Raw genomic sequence first — 26,059 nt, 5'->3', positions numbered from 1 at the left:
AAAACAAACAAATGGGCACTATTAAAAAGATTGACTTAATAACCAGAATAGCCTTGTAAACATGATACCTCTTTTTAATACATGCTACCATTTACTGTTTTCATAAATTCTAGTGGCAAATTTTCCCACAGTCACGAGATATTCTCTATTAACTCACCAATATTTTCATCAATTATTTTTTGATATTCATTTTTGGTATTCATTTATCATGTTTTTTTTTTTTAGAGGGACATTTCATTGCATATATTTTTTTAAAATTTACCTGTTTACCTCCTTTACACTAAAACAACGGGAAAAACGCAAGAGTGCGTTATAGCGCCACCCCGTGGCCAAAGGTGGTATTACATCAACAAACCACCTGACAGGAGCTTCACACAGCAGAAACGAGGGTTATGAGAGTGTGTGTGAGGGGATCTGGAGTCAATTCCAGCTGAAATTAAGCTAAATTGAGTCCAACCTGGTCGGGTCAGCTGTCAATCACATGGAGACGTCCAACCATTCACACTTTCATTTGCACCCGTGGACAATTTAGTGTCTGGAGTGTTTGCCGCACTGGAGACGAAGAACAGGGGGGAAAATGTCTGACGACTTCCTCGCAGCTTTTTCATCCGCCGATTATCCTGGTAACCCGGTAACCTCACTTTCAAAACAAACTAACGGCGACGTCGACTTTTATTGCTAATCGGCAAACATCGTTAATGTTTGCCAGCGAGGGGTTACCCTCCAGCCTCGCCGCCGTTCGACGGCCGATAAAGTAATAATCAGGATCCAGAGGAGACACGAGGGGCCTTCAAGCACCTGAGGTTTAAAGATTACATTCGCCCCATCAGGTGACCTTTGCCTCCAGCTGGGCCGCCGCAGATATCCACCCACACTGGACTTTGCCCCCCCCATCCCCTTTTTTTATGAGGAAGTCTTAAGATCATCGTGACTGGATGAGCATTATAAACTCGAGGGAGCAGCTGAGAAGGTAAGCGACTGGCCACCAACGCGGGATTTGTCTTTTAGAAATAATAATCTGAAGGCAAAAGATTGCAGATTGAGACGGTTCCGACATGGCGCCGCCAATCGGAATGATTTATAAGCGACTAAATAGCTTCATGTTTATATATGGCATCTTAATGAAAGGGTGAATGTTGAACGTCGAATATTTGAATGTCTACATGATAAGCTAACAAGAGAGTGAACATCTGCCTCTACATGATGTTTCAATAATAAGAATAAGAATAAGAACAACTTTATATATCCCGAAGGAAATTGTTGTGCCAGAGTTTCAATTAAAACAAAACAATAATCAATAAAAGCAGGAAATTGTATAAGCAGTATTAAAAAGGGGGGGAGAATAAGACCTACAAATAAAACTATAAAGTGTCAAAGTAACAAATGAGAGGGTGAATGGTTTAATATTTACATTAATATATGAATAAAAGGGTGAATGTTGAAGGTCGAATATTTGAATGTCTACATGATAAGCTAATAAGAGAGTGAACATCTGCCTCTATATGATGTTTCAATAATAAGAATAACAATAAGAACAACTTTATTTATCCCAAAGGAAATTGTGCCAGAGTTTCACTACTATCAATAAATAATAGTAGGAAATTGCATAAGCAGTATAAAAAAAGGGGGGAGAATAAGAACAACAAATAAAACTATAAAGTGTCAAAGTAACACATGAGGGGGTGAACGGTTTAATATTTACATTAATATATGAATAAAAGGGTGAATGTTGAAGGTCGAATATTTGAATGTCTACATGATAAGCTAACAAGAGAGTGAACATCTGCCTCTATATGATGTTTCAATGAGAGGGTGAATGGTTTAATATTTACATTAACCCTCATATTATGTTAAGGGTCAATTTGACCCATTGACCCAACGGGTCAAATTGACCCTTAACATAATATGAGGGTTAACATATGAATGAAAGGGTGAATGTTGACTCCAGCTTCCCTCGACGGCAGAATACCAACTGAACGCGTGAAGGGATGATGTTTACAAATGAATTTAGCCGTCGCCTGTCTCGCCGCAGGTCCGGCCCGCCATGCTCTCCCCGCCCGGCCCCTGAACCGAGACCCGGCGGCTCCGCTCACCCGAGAAGATGTCCAGGGATTACTCCTCCCTCGTCGGCAGCAGCTTCAGCGACGCGACGTCGGTCCGGTCCAAGTGTGCGCCGCCTTCCCATCCATCACGTGAACCGCTCCGTCCCGCCGACTCCATTACTGATTATCCGTGTCCCGCAGCGGCTACCACACGCTGGACGACTCCTCGTCGCAGATGTCCAGCACGTCCGGCCTGAGCGCCAAGTCCATATACCGTGAGTTAGCGTCCCCGCCGGTCGACTCCTCGCTTCAGCCTCGACGGCGCCCAAAGAGCTCCATCTTGTTCCGGCAGAGCGGAGGAAGGAGTACGCCGCGTCCATGAACAGGATGCTAGCCAAGCTTCAGTACAGAATGGAGGTAAACGGGCGCCGTTTGACGCTAACGCTAGTAGCACGCCGTTCCTGAACGCCTCCCCCACGCCGCCGCCGCCGCCAGCACCTGTTCACCTGCGAGCTGGACGGGAAGGAGCTGCGAGGCCCGGCAGACTGTCTGGAGAGGCTGAAGCTGCTGGACGGGATGGGCAGGGTGTGGGGGCAGGACATGCTGCTGGAGGTCCAAGGGGGGAACCTGCGCATGAGGGACACCGAGACCAAGGTGACACACACACACACACACACACACACACTTTCTGCGTAGAGTCCTGACTGCCTGGTTTCGGAGGAGGAACCTTCCATCTGACAGCTGCTTCCGAAGGGTGCTTTACTGTAGTGAACACCTGGGAGAAGATAGATAGATGGATGGATGGATGGATGGATGGATGGATGAAAAGATGGATGGATGGATGGATGGATGGATGATGGATGATGGATGACCCGGCCCTGATGTTCCAGGAAGAGCTGGAGTCCATCGCGGTGTCAGACGTGCTGGAGGTGAAGGCCATGCTGAAGGTCGCCACCTTCAGCTCCCTGCTGCTGCTCTCGGCCCGCGGCGGCCCAGGAGGAACCACCAGCGTCTTCATGTTCAACTGCGAGGACCTCAGGGTGAGAGGAACCCCCCGGAGATCTGACCTCTGACCTTCACGAACCCCGCGAGGGGTCGAGGGTTGAACGTTGTCCATGATCTACAGGCGGACCACGTCCAGAAGGGCCTGTCGCAGTCGCTGTCCGTCGCGCGAGAAGGTCGAGAAGTCAGGTGAGGAGCCTCAGGAGCTTCTGGGCACCACCTGAGAACCTTCTCCGAATCCCACCTCCGGTTGTGTCTGAAGCAGGAACGCGGGACCGGTGACGCAAAACCAGAAGATGGACAACCTCTACGAGACCCTGGAGCCGGCGGTGGATCCACCACCTACCTGGACGGAGCTTGACGGTGAGAAGCTGGTCAGATGTCTTCAAGGAGATGATGTCCTTTGGATCATCTGATCTGAACGCACCTGCAGAGGAGGAGGAGGAGGAGGTGGAGGAGGTGGAGGAGAAGATGGAGGTGCAGGAACCCAAACCTGATGGACTCGACGGGGAGGAGGAGATCCACGTCACGGAGAACCCCATGTTCTCTCCAAGCATCTACACCCAGGAGGACAGGAGCAGGGTGAGACACCTTCTCCCGCCTGGTTCTCCACGTTCCTCAACCTGGAGGTGTGAATGAGAAGGTCTCTGTGATTGACAGCTCGGTTAAGCCCCGCCTCTCGCCCCGCCATCAGCCGTGATTGGCTGAGGAGGTTTCTGAAGGTCCCGATCTGCTCTTCTCCTCCAGGACATCCTGAACCACCTCCTGAGCGACGTGGAAATATTCAAAGGGCAGCTCCTCGCCGTGGTCGCGAAAACCTCCAAGAAGAAGAAGAAGCCCAAGAAGGGCAAAGGTACCTTCACGCCGAGGACGCCGGACCTTCTCGCTTCTCCTCAACATCTCACTTCCTGTCTTTAACAGCGGCGGAAAGCATTCTCCCCGCTGAGGAGTTTGCAGAATGCTTCCACAAGATCAAGATGGCCTTCAACTGCTTGGTGTGTATCCCCTTCTCTGTGTGTGTGTGTGTGTGTGTGTGTGACTGATAGCTGTGTTTTCCATAACAGGGTGAGCTTCACGAGAAGATGGCCTGCTCCGAGCATCTCCACTCCTTGTTCTCATCCCTGACGCTGGTAGGTCTCCAAACATCTGGAGGTCCACCACCACCTCCATCTTCTGATCTTCTCTGCTCTCCAGCTGGTGTCCCACTGCCCTGAAGGTCTGCCCGCGACCATCGTGGCGCCGCTGCTGACGCCGCAGACCATCTGCTACATGAGCGAGGAGGCGTCGGTGGAGGAGGACCAGCTGTGGCAGACCTTGGGGGACGCCTGGAACATCCCCAGGTGGGAGGGAAGGGGCGCCGCCGCCATTTTGTTTTTTTTTGGTCCAACCAAGAGCTTCTCCTGGACGAGCCGCGTCCACCTTGTCGTCCATCTTCTGCAGCACCAAGTGGCCGGAGGAGGACGAGGACGTCCCCGTCTACACGCCGCGGTTCTTCGACGGGTGGCAGCCGCCCGAGGTCGACGAAACCCCTTCGGTAGGAAAAGACGCTCGAACTTCCTGTTTGAATCTCCATTTGGAAAAAAAAAAAAACATCATTTCCGGTCTGTGCAGGTGCCCGCCATGAGGACGGCGGCGAAGCCCCCCGTCGGAGCGCGGTAGGAACGAGCGTTCGGGTTTTGACGTTTTTCCCAAGCGCCGCCGTTTTTCCCCAAAACCTACGCCGTGTGTTTCAGCTCCGGCGGCGTTATCGTAGCGCGCGACTTCCTCTCCAGGAACCAGAGAGAGCTTAGCATCCGCAAGGGGGAGCGGGTGGAGGTGAGCGTCCGCCGCGCCGTTTTCAACCGCCGCCGCCGCCGCCGTTGCGCTAAACTGTGTTTCTCTGCAGCTACTGGACACGTCCAAGCTGTGGTGGAAAGTGAGGAACGGCAGAGGGGAGGAAGGCTACGTGCCCAGCAACTACCTGACGCACGGGAAGGAGCAGCCGGAGGAGGTGGGCGGTTAGCAAAACGCCGTTTGCGCTTTAGCGCGCCGCCGTTGCGTCCCCAATCATTAGCGCTACACTTCTAGAAAGAACGCATTCACGTTAGCCTGTTAGCGGAGTTGCCGAAGTGATGTCAAGCGACAATGACGCTCTGCGATTATTTTCATGATGCGCTCCTTGCTAGCTAATGTTAGTGTTGTTAGCTAACGTTAGCGTTGTTAGCTAACGTTAGCGTTGTTAGCTAAGCGTTGTTAGCTAACGTTAGCGTTGTTAGCTTTGTTATGCTAACGCACCGTGTTCATTTGGCGGTGGTTTATAAATCCCCGTGCGGTTAGCGTGTCACGCCTCTTCGTCCTCACCGCTAGCATCCTTCCCAACCCCGCAGCGGCGAAGCGGCGGCCCCGTCGAGCTGAACAGGAAGTCCAAGCCCGCCGAGGTCAAGGCCTGGCTCCAGCACATGGGTTTCGGAAAAATGTGAGTCCCCTGGCGTTTAACGCCTAAATGTGAAAAAGAGTGGTTGCTATGACGACGCCTCGCTAACGGAGACTCCCCTACCGGCAGCACGGTGCGCTGCCTGGGCGGGCTGAGCGGCCCCACGCTGCTGGGGATGAGCCGCGAGGAGCTAAAGATGGTGTGTCCGGAGGAAGGGGGACGGGTTTTCTTCCAACTGAGGCTGGTCAAGTCTAGGATGGACGTGCGTGACGTAAACACACACAAACACACACACACACACACATATACACTGATAACCCGCTGTCTGTTTGGTGTGTAGGATGCTCATTGACCATCTGGACGACGTGGACGGCTGATATCAACAGAAGAATAATCATCGGGGATGTTTGCAGCTCTCGGCTGGGACCGGACGCTTCCTGTTTTACGAGAAACCATGATTAAACACAATGAAAAAAAACAGATAAGAGGTGACGCATTTTACCAGGTTTCTCTACAAAACACGCACCAACACATCGAGCTAATTCTTAGCTAACATTCATATGCGCTCATCATTTGTACCACTTATCCTGCAGTCCTGGGTGGGGCTGGAGCCTCTGGAGGGACAAAATCCATTCACGCGACGTAGAAATACACAATTCATTCACTCGTTCACAGGTCATAGAGACGTACGAAATTTAATTAATTCACATCTTACATAAACACACAACCACTCTCTCAGTCACTTCCAGTGTTATGTCACTCCTCTTAGCTCTGACGGTGTATTTTATTTTTGTAAGTTTGTTTTAAGATGTTCCGCAGTAACTTCTTCTGCCATTGATTTGATGAACGTGCCTTCCGTGGGAGCGTAGGCATTCTTGTATTGATTTTTGTGGGAAACACTGCCATCTAGTGGCGGGTTGGCAGAACTGCAGGTACGTTGTACGACAGAACGCATTGAAAAGCCTATTTATCGCTAAATGGCCGTTTATTGATAATTATTAGTGCCAATTTCACTCCCATGATGCCTTCTTATGTGTCTGCACAGTTTGTTACTTCATTTGTGTAAGCTAGCTGTTCCACCAGTTAGCCTGCAGTAGGTAGCCTATGTCCGTTTGCCAATATTATGATTTAACGTTGGTTATTAATGTGTAGCAGTGAGGATGAATGTGTCAGTTTGGCATGTATGCGGATACTGGATGTTGTTTATTTTGCTTCTCTTTTACAAATAATCACAAATGGAATGTCAGTAAAAGCTCTGAAGAATGTGACGTGGTCTCTCGAGTGCTGGCTGAAGATGTTTACTGAAAGTTTAGCTGCTGCAGAGGCTGAAAAGTTAAGATAAATACAACCGTTCGCTCATTCATAGCTCATAGAGGCATATTAACAGTCACTGTATCCCAAGACTCAACGGTTAAGTGAATAGACATGCTTTATTTATTTAGATTTTTAACCAATGACACGCATCCGTACGGCTCAATCAATAAGAAACGAACAGACTGAATGAAACCATAATATTACGGGAGGGGGCACTACAGGGGAAAAGGAATGGCGGTACATAAAGCCGTGTGCTTTACCGAGAAAAAGTCAGCCTGTTAAGAATGTTCGTACAGATGGTTTATAAAGAAAAAGAGTTAGTAGTAGAAAATAAAAACTGTGCAACTTCATATCCGGACTCAGACGACCTGATCAAGTTGGGCGTGGAAGATGCGGGCTAATTACTGGAGCGTGGGAACAAAACCGGGCCTCTTTACTTCCTGTAACACTCTTCCCAGCACATCGGATAAAGAGGTAATAAACGCTAAAACTACAAACCAAGAGACGTGGGTGGAAGGGGGCGAAATCGGTCAAACGTTATAGGGTGGGTTAGCGAATGTCGCCGGACACGTCGGTTTCACCCGATGGACGAGGGGCCTCTTCCGAAACGGAGACGCACCTGAAAGTGCTAGCATGTACCCGATTGGGGGTGGGGGGGCGTAATCACATGACCTGAGAAGCGGCGCGTGCAAACAGCGAAACACGTGAGGCTAACGCGTTGGTTGGACGTGTCGTCCGTCGCCCTCCGAATGTTTCCATACCAGCTAGCTAGCAGTTAGTTAGCGGCCTGGGCGGCATGTTAGCTAACTGCATCCCAAGTGAGAAAATTAGCGAGAACATGCTCTGTGATTGGAAAAACCCACGGGGAGGCGAAGCGAAGCCTTTTGTCGCCCCCGAATGGAGGGAGACGAGCTTTAAAAGGCACTTTCACGTTCACCTTTTGGCGCTAACACCCGTGTCTTTCCTACAGTCCTTGGAGATAAGAAAACGGTCAACGTGGAATTACGTCAATTAACAGAAAAGGACACCTAACGGTCGGAAAAGGAAGCAGCGTTTAGGAGTGGGGACAGAGTCATGTCAGACAGGCAATGTACAGAGTTAGCAAGGGGTTGCGGGAAGCTAAACGATTGTACATATGAGAAACTTCCGCTCCAAATCTCGGCCAATGACAACGCACGCCTGGCCAACGACCTGGACCAGTTCTACCGTCCCTTTGAAAGACAAACGGACAAGGGATTACACTCCCCGGCACCAGTCCACCAGGATACATCACGAGTGCCTTGTGTCCTAACAACGAAAAAATACCGTGACGGCGGCGGCGCGTCCTAACTCGACACCGCCTTGAAAAAGGACTAAAGAGAAAGGATCCTGTCGTCACGTCGACGTCTGGAAGCGGCTTCGCTAAAGTTTGGAAGTTGAGATCCAGCGTTGTCCTCCTCGAGCCCTCCTGATATCTAAGGTACCGCGACGACCTCCGGCCATCTGCTGCTAACGCAGGCATGCAAGCGAAGCTACGGGCAGACGGCGGGGAGCTTTTCGGGGGTTGTGGGCGAAGCCGGGCTGCTGGTGACGGAAACAAAGGACGCGGGAAGGAGGACGAGAGGGCGGCGTGCACGTGGCGGCGCCGCGAAAGCTAAGGAAAGAAAGGCACTGTGAGGTATCGGCGCGTCGACGCCTGCATGCTGAGTAACAAAAGGGGTGGGGAGGGGGGGGTCCAAAAGGGGGCGGGGCTAAAAGTCACATGCACCGTTCTTGTTCCTGCTGTCGCGGTGAAGGGCGGGGGGGATGTTAACTTCGGGTTCCCCCCCCCAGGTGTTACTTTAAAAAAAAAAGTCGGGCTCGGAAACTTCCTGGAATATGAGCCTGAATTTGGACTAAAACAGGAGAAAAGACGGCTGGCTGTCGGAGGGGTAGCGGCCCGCGTGGTGAGCGTACTTACATAACAGCGATTGTGTTTTTTTATGTATGGCGGTGCAGTGTTGTGTCGTGTCGGGGGCGGGGAGGGGGGACGACGGCGGCGTCATTTGCGCCCGGGGAGCGGCGCCGCGGACACCGAGTCCAGCCCGTCGGCCATGTCCGGCTCCTGGGTGCAGACGGCGTGGGTGATGAGCTGGAGCTCCTCGGCGAGGGTCTCGCTGCGGTACGCCACCCGGATGTCCGGGACGTTGGTGCGGCGGATGTCGTTGCTTAGCGACCCCTCCTCCGAGTAGCCGGGGCCCAACCAGTGGCTCTTGGTCTGGAACCCAAAGGGGAAAACGCAGGGTCTGGGCGCGGGGGGTCATCCTCGGGGACTCGGCGAGCCGGCGATCCATCGGGCGGCTTACCTTATGCGAAAAGCCGCTCATGAGGACGCTGTTCCTAGCTAGCTCGCACATGTCGCAGGAACTCAGCTTCCACACTTGCGTGGCGATGCTGTACTCCTCCATCAGAGGCTCCTGGGGATTCCAGAGCGTTTGGTCATTGGCGTGGTCCAAAGGCCGACCGGCGCTCCCCCATCCCGTCTCCCGACTGACCTTGGTGAAGTGGAACTGCAGCGGGTCGTCGGTGGACAGGGAGATCATCAGGCCCCTGGACAGGTACTCGGGCAGGGGGTTGCGGTGGTAGCTGAGGAAGAGGCTGTTGTTGCTCAGCGGCGACATGGCGATGCCGATCTGGGCCAGGTAGTAGAGGTACTGCAGCACCGGGGCCTGCCGGACCGTATACAAAAACACACCGTTGTGAAGACTATTTAAGTCAGTATGTGCCATAAATGTGTGTGCCGCTAACACGTCGGGTCAAAAATATTAAAAATACATTACTCCGATGCGACCAGGCTGGCGGTATGAAGCTCGTTAGCCCGTAAATTCAATAGATTAACCGCATCCTTGTTAAAGTTGCGGCGTTCAAAGCGTGTGGAAAAAAGTAGCGTGTAATAGTCTGGAAATTACGTTAATGCTAAGATGTGTTGCTACATGTAACTTATGCAACTCTTTATGTCTAAACTCCATTTATGGAGGTTTTTTTATGTTTAAAACCATCGACCGCCTCGTTCGCTGATGTTCCCCCTGATCGCTCATTTGTTACACTCTCCTTAGCTTAGCTTACCTTAGCTACACTTAATGCTACAATGAGTTGCTAAATGTAACTTTGCTAAACTTAATGTCTGAACTCCGTTTATGGGCAGAATGAAGCCGCTCCTCTTCTTAAAACCCTCAAACCGTCCCCGTCCGGTTCCGATGCCGTCCGCTGCACCAAATCCCTGTAAACGCTCTCCATCACGGTATCTCGCACTTCGCTTTTGTTTTCCAGGATTTTCTCTTGGCTAGCTAGCGACGGCGGCGCGTCCTGCTGTCTTTAAACGCCACTTCGCCGACGGCGGCAGCCATGTCGTCCCACTCGGTGCTATTTTAGCTCTGATCGCGAAGCTAAAATAATCAACTGAGCAGAAAACTCTTAAGTCAAAGCACTCTTAAGTCAAGGTTCCACTGTATAGCTACACGCTACCGATACACCATGATGTCTGACCTTTCATAAAGCCAGGACTTTATCTTGGGGAAAGAAGGTGGGGTCTGTATTATAATTGTTGGCTAATAAAACAAAGTTGCGATTGTTTTGTGCCTCACCTTCCTGAGCAGCAGTCCGTGGGAGATGTTCTGCGACAGCATGAAGCCCGACACCAGGTGGTGGATCGGCCCCGCCTCCCCGCAGTGAGGCCGAAGCACGAAGGTGTGGAAGCCGCGGCTCCTGTTTTGGAAAAAGACCATGAGATCTTTTTTATTTCTATTTTTGTTTGCAGATGAGACGAAAAAAAAAACAGCGCTGCGGCTCATCCAAGTGAAGCACCTCCGCAGGTGGTTCAGCACGGTCATGTTGGCGTAGGTGTAGTAGAGGTAGTAGGAGTACGGCGGGTTGTCCTCCTCGGTCCAGTTGGCCGGCAGCGGGCTGTCCAGGTTGAAGATGTGCTGCTCGGGCTTGGACTCGTCGTCCACGCTGTCGAACCCGACCACCTGCGACACCAGAGCGGAGTTAGCTTCGGCGGGAAATCGAAGCGGACTCGCGGGAGCGGGAGATCCTCACGTGCTCCAGGAAGCGGTACAGCTCGGGATGGCTGGCGGGGTTTATGGTGGCTTCAAACAAGGGCATGAAGATGTTCTCCAGCATCTCCTGGAAGTTGGCCAGCTGCTTCTTGGTGTGGTACACGTCGCTGGAAACAGGACGCGCAGTTTTGAGATTAGCATCCAGGGTTAGCCACCTCCCTGCTGGTGTTCCCCAGGGCTCAGTTCTGGGGCTCCTTCTATTTACCATCTACATCTACGTACTGACCGTACGCAGACGACACCCTGCTCTACATCTCCTCCTAAACCAACGCTTCCACTCGTCCTCCTCCCCTGACCGCCTCACGGATCTCCTCCGGCTTTTCTCAACACCAACAAAACAAAGAATCTAACAGCTTCTCTGTGGACACTGACAACTCCTCCACCCTTGCCTCCACTTGGGTTCAGTAGACTGTCCGAGTATCACTCAGTACAGATCATCCCCAAATCTTCTCCACAAACTCCGACTCCTGCAGAATTCTCCAACTTAGATGATAACGGGGCCCACGTGACCCTGGTCCTTCAGCAGCTACACTGGTTGCCCTTAAAATGCAGGATGAACTTCAACAGATGAACTGCTTCTCGCCTATAATGCATCTAAGTTTTTGTAAGGTGGTCTTGGGTTTAGAAAGGCACCAACAATTGTATGTTTTATTTCTATAAAGCTAAAAATCAATTAGCCTCTTTGTCAGGTTTAGATCGTGTCTGCAAGAGAAGAAGATGCTCGCTAGCAATTTTGTTAACTGAACAAATCACTACCCTCTCTTGGAACATGGGTTTTTGGCTGACAATCGCGTACATGAAGTACATGTTTGGGTCCCCCTTCGTTTTCTGGGGAAAAGGTAGTAGCACGACTTACAAGAGGCGGGGCACCTGGATGAGCCAGCGCACGTTGTCGGAGTACACCCGGTGCTTGACGGCCCAGATGGCCAGCCTGTCCCACTCGTCCCTTGACCGACCGTAGATGGACAAACGGAGTTCCGAGTTCTGGTACTTGCTCTCCTCCAGGTCGGCCATCACCTCCTGGGGGAAGCGAGGACGTCAGTGCGCCGCGTCGGCTCAAGCACCCGAAAGGGCCGGCGGCTTTTTTTTTCCCCCTCACCTTGATGATGTGGGCGAAGTACTTCCCCTCGATATGGTTGTCTGTCTTGATGAAGATCTCCCTGAGGATGGACTCTCCGATGGGGTTGTACTTGGCGTTGAACTTGTCAAAGCGGTGGAACGTGTTCCGGTCCTGTAAAAAAAAAGGAACCGGCTCAATCTTTTTTCCCCAAAATATTTTTCATTGACGTTTTTTTTTTTTTTTTTCTCTCACCGCGTGCATGTCCAGCGTGTCCACGCTCAGGTCGAACGCCGTCAGGTTCATGGTGTCAAACACGTCCCTGAGGGTCTGGCCGTGGCCGCGCTCTATGTGCACGATCTCCTCGGGGTACTTCTTCATGGCCCGCTTGATGAACCGCAGCAGGTGCTTCTGGTTCATGCAGGACGAGGCGTGGATGTGCGTGTCCACCTGGAGTCGGGAAAAGAACGTTCGACACCGTCTGGAAGCTTTGTTGACTTTGACAAGCGATGCTAATGCGACGTTAGCCACCGCTAACAGCTAACTAAAGACTCTTGCCTTGCGTATGTTGTAGAAGTCCCGATGGGGGACCTTCTTCTGAGCGGCCAGCTCCTTCATCTCATTCAGCAGGATGTGCATTTGGAATTTGGAACTCAGGTACTGCAAGCGACGGTAGCAGAAGGACTTCCTGCGAACGGCACGCCGGGGTCACAGAAGAACCACCACACGGTCCGACCAATCGTGGCCGAGAATGACGGAAATAGCAACTCACACCGGCCCGTTGATGATCAGGGCCATCATGACGTTCATGTCAGCGATGTACTCCTTCAGGTCGGGGTAGGGCAGGTCCAGCTCTGCGCTCCTGCGGCAGGGAAACGGCATCGGTCGAAACCCATGCGCGTGATGGCGCGAGGTTCGGCGCCGCGGTTTTCGAGGCGACTCACTTGTCCATGTTTTTGCTCCGCGTGTAGACGTGCACCACGCCGTCCACCATCTTGCAACCGTACCCTGCGTCCGCCGGCATGTTCTTGGGGTCCAGGTTGTCGTAAGGGTGGGTGTCGGAGACGGGCGGGTGGACCGGAGCGTCTGCGGACACAGATCGACCCAAGGGGGGCAACGGTGCGAGTCAGAGGGTCTGCGGGGTTTTTCCGTCCACAACGAGGCGGGTTTTTAAAACGGAAAATCCTCACAACCGAAGGAACCGACATTCAAAGTGAAGCCTCGACTTAGGAGCTGAATTGGTGACCGATATCAAATTAAATTTCCCTATTAACCCGTTCCAGAGCCGCTGTTTTTAAATAAGAAAAATGTTCTTTATAAATAAAATAATATATAATAAAAGAAAGAAAAGTAGTTTTATTAAGTGTATTTACCTAAGAGGAAAAAATTTTTTTTTTTTTTGCTCTACGACTAAACTTACTGGGTGCACCCTGAATGCTACAATGTGTTGCTAAATGTAGCTTATGCTGCACTTTATGTCTAAACTATCCCATTTTGTGTTTTGAAATAAGCAAAATGTACTTTACAAATAACAAATAATATATAAAAAAAAAGAAGAGAATTGTATTTTCCTCGAAGACGGAAGGGTTTTTAATTTGGCGCTCTATCGCTTAACCTAGCTTACCGTCTACACGCTAAATGCTACCATGTGTTGCTAAATGAAGATTATGCCACGCTTGAAGTCTAAACTCCATTAATGGACGGAGTGAAGCCACTCCTCTTTCTAAAACCACCAATCCATCAAGACGATGTTCTCCGTCACCGTATTTCACTGACAACAAGTCCGTGTAGCGGACTTTAAACGGTACTTCACGGACGGACGGCGGCGGGATCTCGGAATACTCGTAAATGGATACGCTCAGAAGTCGAGGTTCCTACGCCATCTTATCTATTATTCCCCGCCTCCCGATTAAATCTTTCTACGACGTCTGCGAGTGATACCATCGTCAACGGGGGTCTCGGGTATTTCCTCATACACTCCCAGGTCCGTCGGCCTCAGCCCGAGGTCCTGCAAGGCATGAGCAGTGGTCTTACAAAAGGACTGCAAGGATTGGAGTATGTACTTCTCCCGAATGAATAATGCCTTCACTACACACTTGGCGGCGTCCACCAGGTCAGTGAAGGGCACCTGGGGAGGAAGACGGGACAAGGGTCAGGAAACAACCTCCGGGAAGCCGCCGATTTGGAGAGAATTGGGTACAAGAGGCTCCTCACGCCGCATTTTTCCTCGCCGGATATGGCGACCCGCTGGTACTCCCTGTCGGGGGGCAGCTCTCGCTCCGGGAAGCCGTCGTCGACAGTGTCCACGCTCCTCTCCTTCAACAGCCTGGAGGTCACAACAACGTCAGTTGAGGGGTTTCGGGTACGAGGGAAGTGTTTTTGGGGGGTTGGGGTCGGGATTTAAAAAAAAAAAAAATAAATAAAAATTTGAATCATCAAGATAGCCATCAGCTGGAGTAGGACAAAGTATGGACTTTACCATGTCTTATTTATTATTTATCGTTTCATTCGCTGCGTTACAGCAGCCACTGTTTGGAAAAAAGCATTTCCAGTACAAATATGTTGATGTTACCGCGATGTATTTAATTGAAAGTTAAAAAAAAAAAAAAAAAAAAACTTTCTGGGTAAATATCTCATGTTACAATGTGGACACCTGCAGCGGCCTATATATGGGCTACTATATTTATTTAGTTATTTTTATTAATATTTTATTTACATTTTTATGAATTTTTCATTTACTTCTACTTATATTCATTTAAAGAAAAATGCAGCCTATATATGTACACCTCTATTTATTTAGTAATTTTTATTCATATTTTATTTACTTTTATTTACATTTATTTATAGAAACTTGCGGCCTATATATGAACACCTATATTTATGGAGTTATCATTGTTAATACTTTATTTTTATTTATATTTCATTTACTTTTATTCATAGACAACTGTGGCCTATATATGTGCACATATATTTATTGAGTTATTTTTATTAATACTTTATTTCTATTTTTTATGAATGCAGCCTCAGGTTGGCAGGGCCAGTGTCTCCCTGAGCCGGTCCCAAGCCCGGATAAATTCGGAAGGTTGCGTCAGGAAGGGCATCCGGCGTAAAACTTTTGCCAAAACCAAACATGCAAATCGATTAGAAGAACCAGTTGGTAGAGAGTTGGTCGACATGATGCAGAGAAGGAAGGTGGATCTACCAGGTGGAGACCAGGTGGAAAGGTAGTGAGGCTAGAAGCTTAGGAGCAGCTTTAAGTTGTACTATTATGGTACTGACAAGAAGAGAAATGGAGTAGGAGTTATCTTGAAGGAGGAGTTTGTTAGGAACGTCCTAGAGGTGAAAAGAACGTCAGATAGACTTATGAGTCTGAAACTGGAAATTGAAGGTGTGATGCTCAATGTTGTTAGCGGCTATGCCCCGCAGGTGGGATGTGAGCTTGAGAAGAAGGAGAAGTTCTGGAATGAGTTAGATGAAGTGATGCAGAATATTCCCAGAAATGAGAGAGTGGTGCAGACTTCAATGGACATGTCGGTGAAGGCAATAGAGGGGATGAAGAAGTGATGGGCAGATTTGGTATCCAGGATAGGAATGCCGAGGGACAGATGGTGGTAGATTTTGCAAAAAGGATGGAAATGTCTGCAGTGAACACCTTTTTCCAGAAAAAACAGCTACATAGGTTAACTTATAAGAGCGGAGGTAGGAGCACGCAGGTAGACTACATCTTGTATAGACGAGGTCACCTGAAAGAGATCGGTGACTGCAAAGTAGTTGTAGGTGAGAGTGTAGCCAGACAGCAAAGGATGGTGGTTTGTAGGATGACTCTGGTGACAAGGAAGATGAAGAGGACAAAGGCAGAGCAGAGGACAAAGTGGTGGAAGCATATAAGGTGATGGAATGAGGAAGTGCAGGAGTGTATACAGAGAAAGCGGTTAGCAAAGAAGAAGTGGGATACTGAGAGGACTGACGACAACAGACAGGAGTTCAGGGAGATACAACGTAAGGTAAAGACAGAGGCGGCAAAGCTTTGAGATGCTAATCAAAAAGTACAGAGAAAGCCAGAGGGAGCTGCATTGTGTTTTTGTAGACCCAGAAAAAACATATATTCAGGTGTGCTAAATAGGTCAGGAATTACAGTGCTGTTATAGAACCTGATAGCTGTGTAGATATTTCATCTGGTCTTCAATGTCTCTTGAATGTTCTGTAAATCTTTTGTATGTGCGCATTTATTTGTGGGTTTGTTGAGATATCGCTGGAAAAAAAAAAGATTGCTGATCTCAAACAGCCTGTTCCTGGCTAAATAAAATTGTAAAAAAATAATAAAAAAAAAAAAAAAAAGGGTTCGGAATTCGTGCGAATACGACAACGGAAGGAGTGGATATTCAACGGGAGCTCTGTCGACGCCGTGGAGGGGCCAAACAGGTGCTGGCAAAAGAACTACAAAAATGGCCGCCGCTGAAGAGTTCGTCATGCGACTGTACGTCTGGCGATTCACCAGCAGGGGGACGTAATCAAACGGGGGTGGGGGGGACAAATCATCGGACAAAGCACGGTGAAGCAAAGCTCACTCACTCGAGGTCTGGCACACTGTCGATTTTCATGAAGTCCTGTTTGGCGCGGAGCAAGATCTCTGGCTCAAGCCTTGGGGCGAGGGGGCGGCAGCGCAGGGGGCCGGCGGGGCAAGGAAGACGAAGGGGGGGCAGATAAGCATCCGAGATTAAGCCACACGGAAAAAAAAGAGCCCAAAATACAAGACAGTGGAACCTTGACTTACGAGCGCATCGATTTGAGAATTTAGCATGATACGAGTCGCGGCTCGGGGGGGGGTTTTCAAGTCGTTGAGATACGGTGATGTAAACATCGTCGGTGTAAAGGCGGGGGATGTTTACGGGGATTTAGCCAGAACGTTGTTTGACGGTGTTAAAAAGAGGAGCGGCTTCGCTCCGTCTATAATAATCCATACATTATTTGTTATTTATAACACACATTTTTCATACAGTTTAGACATAAAGTGTAGCATAAGCTACATTTAGCAACACATTGTAGCATTTAGCGTGTAGCTGGTAAGCTAAGATAAGCGACAGAGCACCAAATTACATCTTCAAGGTAAATACAATTCTCTTTTTTGTGAATTATTATTTTTTTATCCATTATTTGTTATATTTGTTACTTATAACGTACATTTTTCTTATTTTAAAACACAAAACGGGGGAGTTCAGACGTAAAGCGTGGCATAAGCTACATTTAGCAACACATTGTAGCATTTAGCGTGTAGCCGGTAAGCTATGTTAAGCAATAGGGCTTCACATTAATCACTCCTCCATATTCAAGGTAAATATAATTCTCTTTTTTGTGGATTATTATTTTTTTATCCATTATTTGTTATATTTGTTACTTATAACGTACATTTTTCTTATTTTAAAACACAAAATGGGGGAGTTTTGACATAAAGTGTGGTATAAGCTACATTTAGCATCACATTACAGCATTTAGCATTTAGCCGGTAAGCTAAGTTAAGCGTCGGGCACCAAATTAAAACCTCCTCCATCTTCAAGGTAAATACAATTCTCTTTTTTGTATATTATTATTTGTTATATTTGTTACTTATAACGTACATTTTTCTTATTTTAAAACACAAAATGGGGGAGTTTTGACATAAAGTGTGGCATAAGCTACATTTAGCAACACATTGTAGCATTTAGCATGTAGTTTCTAAGTTAAGGATAGAGCACCAAATGAAAAACCATCTTCAAGATAAATACGCTTAACAAAACCAGTTTATCCTTTTACATTCTTCTTTTTTTTGTGTATTACAAATTTTTATACATTATTTGTTATATATAAAGTACATTTTTCTTATTTCAAAACACAAAACGTGAGCGTGGAGCCTTTAATAGTTTCAATTCAAATTAACGGGGAAATTGACTTCGGTCAGTGAACGGGTTAAACTCGTAAGTCAAGGTATCGCTATATTTGCACCAGCACACACACAGACAGGCGATTCAGAAAAATTTGCATCTGTAAGATTCATCTGGATCAGTCGACAGGAGACAGATGCAGTGTGTGTGTGTTTTCTCACTTGATGTCCTGGCTGATCTGGCGCTCCAGGCGCAGCCGCCGTTCCTCCAGCTGCTGGATCGGAGTATCCTCCGGGAACTCGTAAGGGGCGCTGCGCATTTCGCTCTCGGCGATGCTGTGCTTCAACAGCTCCTGTGGACGACGACAGCGTGAGCTAAGAAAAGAAAAAAAACAACTCCACCTTCTGAGAAAATGCAAAGGGGTCCGGCCTCACCTCGGCGATCTCTTTGTACTTGTCGTCCATGGATGTGCGAAGGTCGACCGGGAAGTGTGTGTGAGAGACGGGCGTCCCCGGCAGGGAGCGCTGGGTCTTGAGGGCCTTGTGCCCGGACGCGCCGCACAGATCTGGGGGGGACGGAGACGAGTCGGGCGTTATATAATCATTTACAGAAAAACCCCTCTCCTCGTAGCAGGACGCCAGGATTATAATCTCCAGACGGAACTGGGCGCAGTTCCGGCGCTGGCCACCGGGGGCAGCGGCGAGCATCGAGCGAGCTCCGGCCGGCCACCTCTGCAGGAAACAACGGGACACTTTGAGGGCGGAGACGGGTCAAACCATCCACACACACACACACACACACACACACACACATGCATTAGCGGTGTGTCACTGTAATATGCGGTTCTTTTGAAATTTGCGCCAACACCTGAGGCTGACAAAGTGTGTGTTTGTGCTCTTCATCTGCACCTACTGTTAACACACTCATAACTAGCTGGTTAAAACTGGGTGAAGGGGTGGAAAACTGCGACACGAGAGGAGTTCCTCAAGAGTTTTTCCGGTAAGCTGTGCTCTGGGCCGCCCACGGTCTTCACCTCATTGCGTAAACACCGGTTTAACGTCCGAGGCCAAAAAGAGGGTCGGGATCCGTCCGACCGGGTGAAAGGCACGTGGTCCCCCAAACTTTGTCCACCGATCTGGAGGTTCCACGTCGGCTACAAGATGGAAGTCGCCTTCAGGTTTATGGCGAGCTCTGGCGAGACGCCCCGGCCCGCAGTCTCGCCTCAAATATGTCCTGTTTGTTTTCTGAATAAAAACCCTGTCATTTACAGCTCATTATGGCTTCGGCGGCAATTTCACCCCCCAGCCTTTGCCGTTGGCTCTCGTCTGCCAAACCGAGAGGCGGAGCTCAACCCGTCAATCACAAACCCCTCACACTCTCACTGACCTCGCTGGCATCCAAGATTTCACAAGACGGAACGTCGGGTAATTTTCGGCGGCTAGCGCGGGAATTTACTAGCTAGCGACGAAGCTATCCTGCGTTCGCTAAGATAACTTTACTCTTCCGATCCAAGCGGTTCGCCCATCTCTCATCTCTCTTTCTGCAGGGGGAAGCGAAGGAAGACGGCGTCCTACATATTCACCGCCGTGCAGCATCTCCTCCTCCCCCCCCCGCGGCCTCACCGGCACATCATCTGTCACACTTCGGAGACGAGTCCGGTAATGCAACCGGCGACCGGAAGTCACGGTACCTCTCGTCCGCCGTCCTGTCCCGTCTGGCGGCGGTGGCCTTCGGTCGAGCCGCCCTCCCCCGGCCGGCAGAGGGGAAGAGGAGGCAGCGAGGAACGGCGAACGGCTCTAAATATAACCAGGGTTGCACAATTTCCCCCTTTTCCTGTTTCTGTTTTCAGAGCTTGTTCTGTCATTCCAGCCTCCCCCTCCAGTTGGATTTTCTCTCTCTCTCTCTCTCTCTCTCTCTCTCTCTCCTGCTCAGCTGCTTCCTCGATCCCTCTCTTTTTTCCCTGGGAGAGCGTCTGAGCGTCGGAGGCGTTTAAATACTGGGTGGGAACGCACCACGTGGCAGGAGGAGGGGCTGCGGAGAACGTCCTTTTGTGCTGCAAAATGGAGGAGGAGGTCCGGCAAACTCTGACCACAACCTCCCTCCCGGCCCGTCCGCCTCCCACCTACTGTTAAAGTAAACCCGTCCAGACGTGAGGTGGCTGGAAAACGGTGAAAAAAACAACTCTCGCTCCAGTCGGGAGATGGTAGTCAGCCGGTCTGGGCTTTAAAAAGTGCGCTGATGCATCCTTGGGTTTTACAAACAGCACGTGCACGCTAGGCAGCTTGTGTATCAAATTAAATTTCCCAGTTAAAATGAATTGAGAGGCTATTAATCCGTTCCGGATCCCAAGTTTTGTTTAGTTAAAATCAGTTAAAGTCAGGAGAAGACGTTTCTCACAATCCTACAATGAACACAATAATAATACGTTATTATTATTACATCGAACCAGGGGTGGGCAATTCTTTTGGCTGACAGGACACTTTTCTTATTTAATTTTAAAACGTGGGCCAACTCGGTATCATATAAATTGAACAAAATGAACATTTAAATATTTACATTTTTTGCCATTTTATTTCAACTTCAAAATCATTAATGATCGTATAAATGTGCCTGCAACATGATTTGTTAAAAAAAAAAAAATACTAACAGGAAGAGTCATCCATTACTATTTTCATCTTTATTCTGCGCTAAAACCGCTAAAGTGTCCGCTAAACCGCTAAAGTGCTAAAGTGTATTTAAATTTTTTGGCATTTTATTTCAACTTTAAAATCATTAATGATCGTATAAATGTGCCTGCAACATGATTTGTTAAAAAAAAAAATACTAACAGGAAGAGTCATCCATCACTATTTTCGTCTTTATTCTGCGCTAAAACCGTTAAAGTGTCCGCTAAACCGCTAAAGTGCTAAAGTGTATTTAACCGCTAAAGTGTAGTTAAATTTTTTGGCATTTTATTTCAACTTTAAAATCATTAATGATCGTATAAATGTGCCTGCAACGTGATTTGTTAAAAAAAAAAAAAAAAAAAACTAACAGGAAGAGTCAGCCATCACTATTTTCGTCTTTATTCTGCGCTAAAACCGCTAAAGTGTCGCTCTCGACGTCATATCCGGAAATGCTACAATGCTATGCTACGATCCGTGTGTTTTTTCCAAACAGTTCCCGTAACACGTTTGGTTAAAAAAAGGTTTTAAATCAACTCAAGCTCAGCGCACGCATCGGCGGGACGTGAAAACCACATTTTCTTCTTTCCTGGACCTCAAAAGACACGCTTCTTCATTTCCCTTGTTTGCCCCGACCTCGCCGAGGCCTTCGGGGGACTTTCCAGTTCCCTCCTACATCTTTGCCGGACGACGACCTTCACGCTTTCCAAGGTCGATGATGGATCCCCCCCCCCCTTCCGGCGGAACCTTAATTGCACCGCTTACGGCTTGAGCGCCATTTCTGCTGGCCGCGGTCTATTCTCGCCAAATTAACCGTAATTTAGAGCTTATTTCATCTCTGTCTTTTCACAACGAACCAATGAACGATTCTGAAATGAACTCGAGTACTCAGTTGTTGATGCAGAAGTGTTGCAGGGCACGTGTGGGACACGCACGCACACACACACACACACACACACACAAATGCGATGTTAACTCCCTTGTGAGTCACATGATGTCTTCACTCACATGAGCAGACAGTAGTCATGTGATGGTTGTGGGGCTGCAACTAAGGACAATCCCAACTAGTCGGGTAGTTAATCCATTTTCTTTTCATGACAACGTTTGTTAAAAATAGTCAGTTCAATAGTCGATAAAAATCGCAATTAAATGTTTTTTTTTTAATGTCCACAGAAGTGCATAGACTTGCATTCAGTGGTAAAATAAATACAAAATGTTCCCAAACTTTGGACTCCACGCCGCCGCTGCTTCTGGGTCACTGCCCTGACTTTGTTTTCTTTTTGCGTGCTGAGGAAGTCACAACAGTTTGGAAACCGATGTCCAGAGAGGTGATGGCAACTCTCTATCCACTGCAGATGCCAAATGAGCCCCTAAAGATCCACATTCAGAGCAACATCCGGCCCAACGGGGGCACCGGCCCCCCAAAGGACTCCTCCTTGTGGACTACAGGTCACCACCCTCTGCAGTCCACTCTCGGCCTGAACCCCACTCTCTGAGACTGACCAGTAGACCCCTTGTGGACTGGCAAGCTCCTTGTGGACTACAGGTTACGACCCTCTGCAGTCCATTCCCTGACTGAACCTCACCCTCTGAGACTGACCGGTAGACCCCTTGTGGACTGGCAAGCTCCTTGTGGACTACAGGTCACCACCCTCTGCAGTCCACTCTCGGCCTGAACCCCCGCTCTCTGAGACTGACCGGTAGACCCCTTGTGGACTGGCAAGCTCCTTGTGGACTACAGGTCACCACCCTCTGCAGTCCACTCTCAGCCTGAACACCACTCTCTGAGACTACGTGGTAGACCCCTGCCTATCAGGATGGGTAGTAGGACATCGACCAGCATCACCGTAAACACAGGCACTCCCCACCCACTACACTTGGTTCACTCATGACTGTGTCGCCTCACGCGAGGACGACATCATCCTGGAGTTCATATACGACGCTGAAGTGATAGGACGCCTCACCGGCGAGGACAAGGCGGCCTACAGGGAGGAGGTGGCCAACAAGCTCACCCTCAACTTGTAAGGCACCAACCTTTTCTTTGGACCGTAAAAGGGGAGCGGTGGGGACAGCCGAGGAGATCACCAGAACCCCGTTGCCTTCTCCGCAGAACATCTGCATCACAGGACAAGGACTGCTCACATGCCTACCCTCCAATCCAGAGGTAAAGGAGCAGGAAATGTAGCACGTCTTGCCGAAGAACCCGTTCTACCCAACTGCCGTTGGACTCCCGGACGACTGACAGCAGTCAATAACCATGTTCTACCTCAGGACAAACAGATGCAGCTGATTGGCCGCTTTTCTGCACTTCACATCCAACACAGCAGTGCTGCACTTAATTAACTTAATTGTTTATTTACCTGTCTGCATCCAGCCTGCACCTCGTGAGTTTGCCGACTCAACGACTTCTAAGACTGCTTGCACTTTTTCTTTCAACTTGCACATCCTGTTAACACTGTTTACATTTCTTCTGTTCACATTCCTCTGCACTGTTTACACGTGGCTGCAACGGTATGCTTGTTTTCTATTTATTGCCACCTGTCTTGCCTCACTGTGGACGGCAAAAAAAGGAATTTCATTGTACGCAAAAACACCTTCCCACTGTACTCATGACAATAAACAATCGAAGTTTCAAATCTTGGGCAGTTTAAATAAAGGCCCTGCAGTCTTGCCAGTTGTTTATCCATGACGGTAGAGTCTGCGGAAAGTATTCAACTCCTTTTTCCCCCAAAGCAACGTAAGAGCCGCCTGTGTCTCTGACCCCGCACTAAAAAATTCTCGTTAGAATAAAACGGCGTAAACATCTTAAAACACCCCGGCGGTCCGCCGCTATTTGTCTCCGTGTGGGTCCAGGGGATCAGGAGGGCTCACGAAACCATGGATCCTCCCTGTGACTCACAAACACAGATATGTGAGTGCACTGCAACAACAAACCAGAAACAAGCCTATTTCCGCCCCGCGATACCAAATATAGCGACGCGGAGCGGCTAAGCTCGTGTGATCGTCACCGTCCGCCGTCACCAAAGCCTCTGAGGTCGAAGGTGGAGGTTGAGGAAAGGCACGAAAGTTCCTGATGACACCCGACCCCCAACTCCGTTAAACCGATGAGAAGCGGAAAGCTACGTTGATCATACCGGCTAGCGGTTGCTAGCCTTCAACGGGGATGTGCGGTGTGGTGGGAATGTGAGCCGAAAGATGTCCGTGTAAACAAGAGGTCACAGAACAATAAAAATAGTCCGGGGGTTGGGGGTCGAACTTCAGCTGGCCTCCTCGCGTTCAAGTGGCGCGGATTAAAATGAAAATTGATCTTCGTCCTCGCCGCGCCGGGAGGGAGGTCGCGGCAAAGGCACGGGCGCTTAGCCGTACCCCAACAACCAAACGACGCCCGCTGGGGAACGCGATCCGTCATTTGCAGGCGCGACCGCAACCGCCGTTCGTGCTTCGCCTGAAGGCACTCTTAAAATACGGATGCATCAGAAACATCTGCGAAGGGGGAGATTTTGTTTTTCCCCCCCAAACCAGACCATTTCCAAAAGAAAGCGCGCTAGAACACGGAGGGGATCTCAAACCAGACCAGGATGAAGACGCCTCTGGAGACAAAACTCGCCAAACTCGCATCTATTATACAGAAAAAAAAACATTCCCAACAATGTCCAATAAACAAAACTCAGTTTTATCACGTTTTGCGGCGTGGGGGAAATGATTTCGCATGCGAAAAAGATAAGACGAGGGATGGGGAGGCGGACGAGGATCGGTCATGCGGGTGAAAGTACAAAGCGAGCGCGAGGTAATGATTGATTAGGGGCCGGCATGAAACCAATCGGTGGTGATAGAGAACCTTCATGGAATGCGGATCGGATCGCAGTCCGACCCCTGCTGCAATTAGACCGGTCCCTCCCAGATCGCCGGGGGGAAAAGAGCCACCGGACTTCGATCGGGGTTCGAGGCATTACGTCACAAGTCGTATCTATAGCAACTGGCTAATTATCCTGAAGCAAACATTTTGATAAAAAAAAATGACTGATGACAAAATGATGCTAAGACCAACGGACGGTCGGACGTTTGAGACGCAAGTCAGCTAACGGAAGTCGAAGGGGGCGGCGTTGCGCGGTATGTTCATGTACGACCGGCGAGAAGAAGTCGACGACAACATGGTCCAAGCGGAACATACATGATCGCCGGCTCCTATGCTGGCGCCATCTTTGTTATTGTTGTTGAAAGGGACCTCGCAGCACGGAAGTGAACTTTGACCGTGAAGGGAAGTATGAAAGGAGTTTGGTTTGAAATGAACGCATCTGCTTACGTAAATGAGCCCCTAAAAGGGGCCATAAATTCTGCAGATGCTACCTTTCACCTGCTTCTGCACATCATACCAGATGCAGCGTCCATCACGCATTCATGTGATGGGGAGGGAGGAGGGGCAAAGATACCGACGTGGCCGGGCTAATATATCAACGTAAGAGAGATTCGTATCACGACAGACGCAGTCGGGACGCTCGGGACGAAGATCCTGTGGATTATTTAAGAGGAAAAAAAAAAGTTGTGCAAAAAAGGGGTGGTGGCTGTGTGGCTCTTACCCCAGGAGGGAGTGCAGGGGCGTGGGGAGGGATTGCTCAGCCGGGCGGCTAATTGGAGGACATAGATGGGTGCGCGGATGGAGAGACCTCTAAGTTATTTATTACTGCAGCAAAGACAGACTTCCTCAGCAAACCCTGCAGTGCGCGGCGTGGACGCAGGCGGACGTCTGCGGCCCCGAGAGCGACACACCCCGGGGGGGGCGGGGGGGGGGGTTCTCTGTCGACTCCCTCCATCAATCGTGGGTGGATTTAGCGTTAGCGATGGAAACCCTCCGGGGCGAACCGGGAGGATGTCGTTCCTACTGTAACTCAGCTATTTATTTTGATTTTGTACACAAATACAAAATCTCCCTCAAAACTACGCCAAGGCTTCAACTTCAAACACTGAATGACTTTTTAATCTGTTCATCGTTTCTTTTTTGTTATTATCGTCATGATAACATATCATATATAACACGACGATTTTCACGGCGGCGGAAGTGAAGTCGTACTTCATCGGGATAAAAAAAAAAAAAAAAAAAACTTTGGAGATCCTCGACGACGTCACCGCACGCCTTGCTAAACAAAACGCACAACTCCCCCCCTCGAGGGCGGCCGCTGCGTCAATCGCGCGGTCTGGACGTGTGAAGCGGCGAGATAAAACCATCTCTCTACGCAACCTGGTGAGATAAAGACCCCGTGGCCGGCCGTGATAAAGCTGTCGTCGCAACAAAAGACGAGGCGCCTTCCGTTTGGACACGCGCCTCTTCTCAAGGGCGTTTAACGGAGAACGTGACTACTCTTCATAAAGCGCGAGATCTTCTGACCCATTTTCGTCTCTTAGAACTCCCAAACTTCCTCCACTATCTCTACGCCGCCTTCGCCTGATGTTACAAACATCGGGCGTGGAGTCTGTTTTCCGACCCCTTCCTTTTTGAAGAACGTGCTCACTCACCGGGGCTGGTGTTGCTCTGCAGGCTCCCCCTCTTGCGAAGCGGGGATTTGGTTTTAGGCATCGCCGTGCCATTGCAGACGGAGGGTGAAGCCGACATCTCGCCGCTGTCGCTCCTGCCGCTGG

General features: G+C 49.4%; 2 protein-coding genes and 1 long non-coding RNA gene across 10 annotated transcripts; 1 reads left to right on the top strand and 2 right to left on the bottom strand.

Annotated features, from left to right (window-relative positions):
• Positions 1-870: 870 nt before the first annotated feature.
• eps8l3a (EPS8 signaling adaptor L3a) lies at positions 871-8,693 on the top strand. Of its 2 annotated transcripts, none has more exons than XM_086168622.1 (20): positions 871-970; positions 2,033-2,166; positions 2,244-2,317; positions 2,395-2,459; positions 2,538-2,696; positions 2,933-3,082; positions 3,169-3,233; positions 3,310-3,359; positions 3,514-3,626; positions 3,792-3,897; positions 3,966-4,039; positions 4,109-4,174; positions 4,239-4,384; positions 4,485-4,578; positions 4,656-4,699; positions 4,778-4,859; positions 4,930-5,034; positions 5,411-5,499; positions 5,587-5,719; positions 5,798-8,693. In XM_086168622.1, exons 2-20 carry the CDS (start codon positions 2,102-2,104, stop codon positions 5,807-5,809), a joined length of 1,692 nt encoding a protein of 563 aa, XP_086024748.1. In that variant the 5' UTR covers positions 871-970; positions 2,033-2,101; the 3' UTR covers positions 5,810-8,693. The 2 variants fall into 2 exon arrangements, with proteins under 2 accessions (XP_086024748.1, XP_086024747.1); XM_086168621.1 differs by having other exon boundaries at positions 3,310-3,407; positions 3,478-3,626.
• LOC147221981 (uncharacterized) lies at positions 2,703-5,495 on the bottom strand. 4 transcript variants are annotated; one of them, XR_015107792.1, is made up of 3 exons: positions 5,319-5,495; positions 3,391-3,667; positions 2,703-3,300 (listed from the first exon to the last, which is right to left on the bottom strand). It is a non-coding gene; the product is annotated as an uncharacterized LOC147221981 (long non-coding RNA). The 4 variants fall into 4 exon arrangements; XR_015107793.1 differs by lacking the exon at positions 5,319-5,495 and having other exon boundaries at positions 3,391-3,471; positions 3,538-4,887; XR_015107791.1 differs by lacking the exon at positions 5,319-5,495 and adding an exon at positions 3,902-4,887.
• ampd2a (adenosine monophosphate deaminase 2a) lies at positions 6,869-26,059 on the bottom strand. 4 transcript variants are annotated; one of them, XM_086168617.1, is made up of 18 exons: positions 25,937-26,059; positions 18,197-18,327; positions 17,984-18,114; positions 16,477-16,545; positions 14,119-14,230; positions 13,846-14,032; positions 12,849-12,990; positions 12,677-12,766; positions 12,463-12,592; positions 12,160-12,354; positions 11,947-12,078; positions 11,704-11,867; positions 10,828-10,954; positions 10,594-10,757; positions 10,374-10,494; positions 9,285-9,458; positions 9,096-9,206; positions 6,869-9,007 (listed from the first exon to the last, which is right to left on the bottom strand). In XM_086168617.1, exons 1-18 carry the CDS (start codon positions 26,031-26,033, stop codon positions 8,792-8,794), a joined length of 2,493 nt encoding a protein of 830 aa, XP_086024743.1. In that variant the 5' UTR covers positions 26,034-26,059; the 3' UTR covers positions 6,869-8,791. The 4 variants fall into 4 exon arrangements, with proteins under 4 accessions (XP_086024743.1, XP_086024745.1, XP_086024744.1 ...); XM_086168619.1 differs by lacking the exon at positions 25,937-26,059 and adding an exon at positions 19,453-19,739; XM_086168618.1 differs by lacking the exon at positions 16,477-16,545.

This window comes from Fistularia commersonii, chromosome 21, assembly GCF_037954325.1.
Source record: "Fistularia commersonii isolate RoL2024-O1a breed Wild chromosome 21, RoL_Fcom_v1.0, whole genome shotgun sequence".
NCBI classification, from domain to species: domain Eukaryota; kingdom Metazoa; phylum Chordata; class Actinopteri; order Syngnathiformes; family Fistulariidae; genus Fistularia; species Fistularia commersonii.
This window is presented reverse-complemented; position numbering and strand designations above follow the sequence as displayed.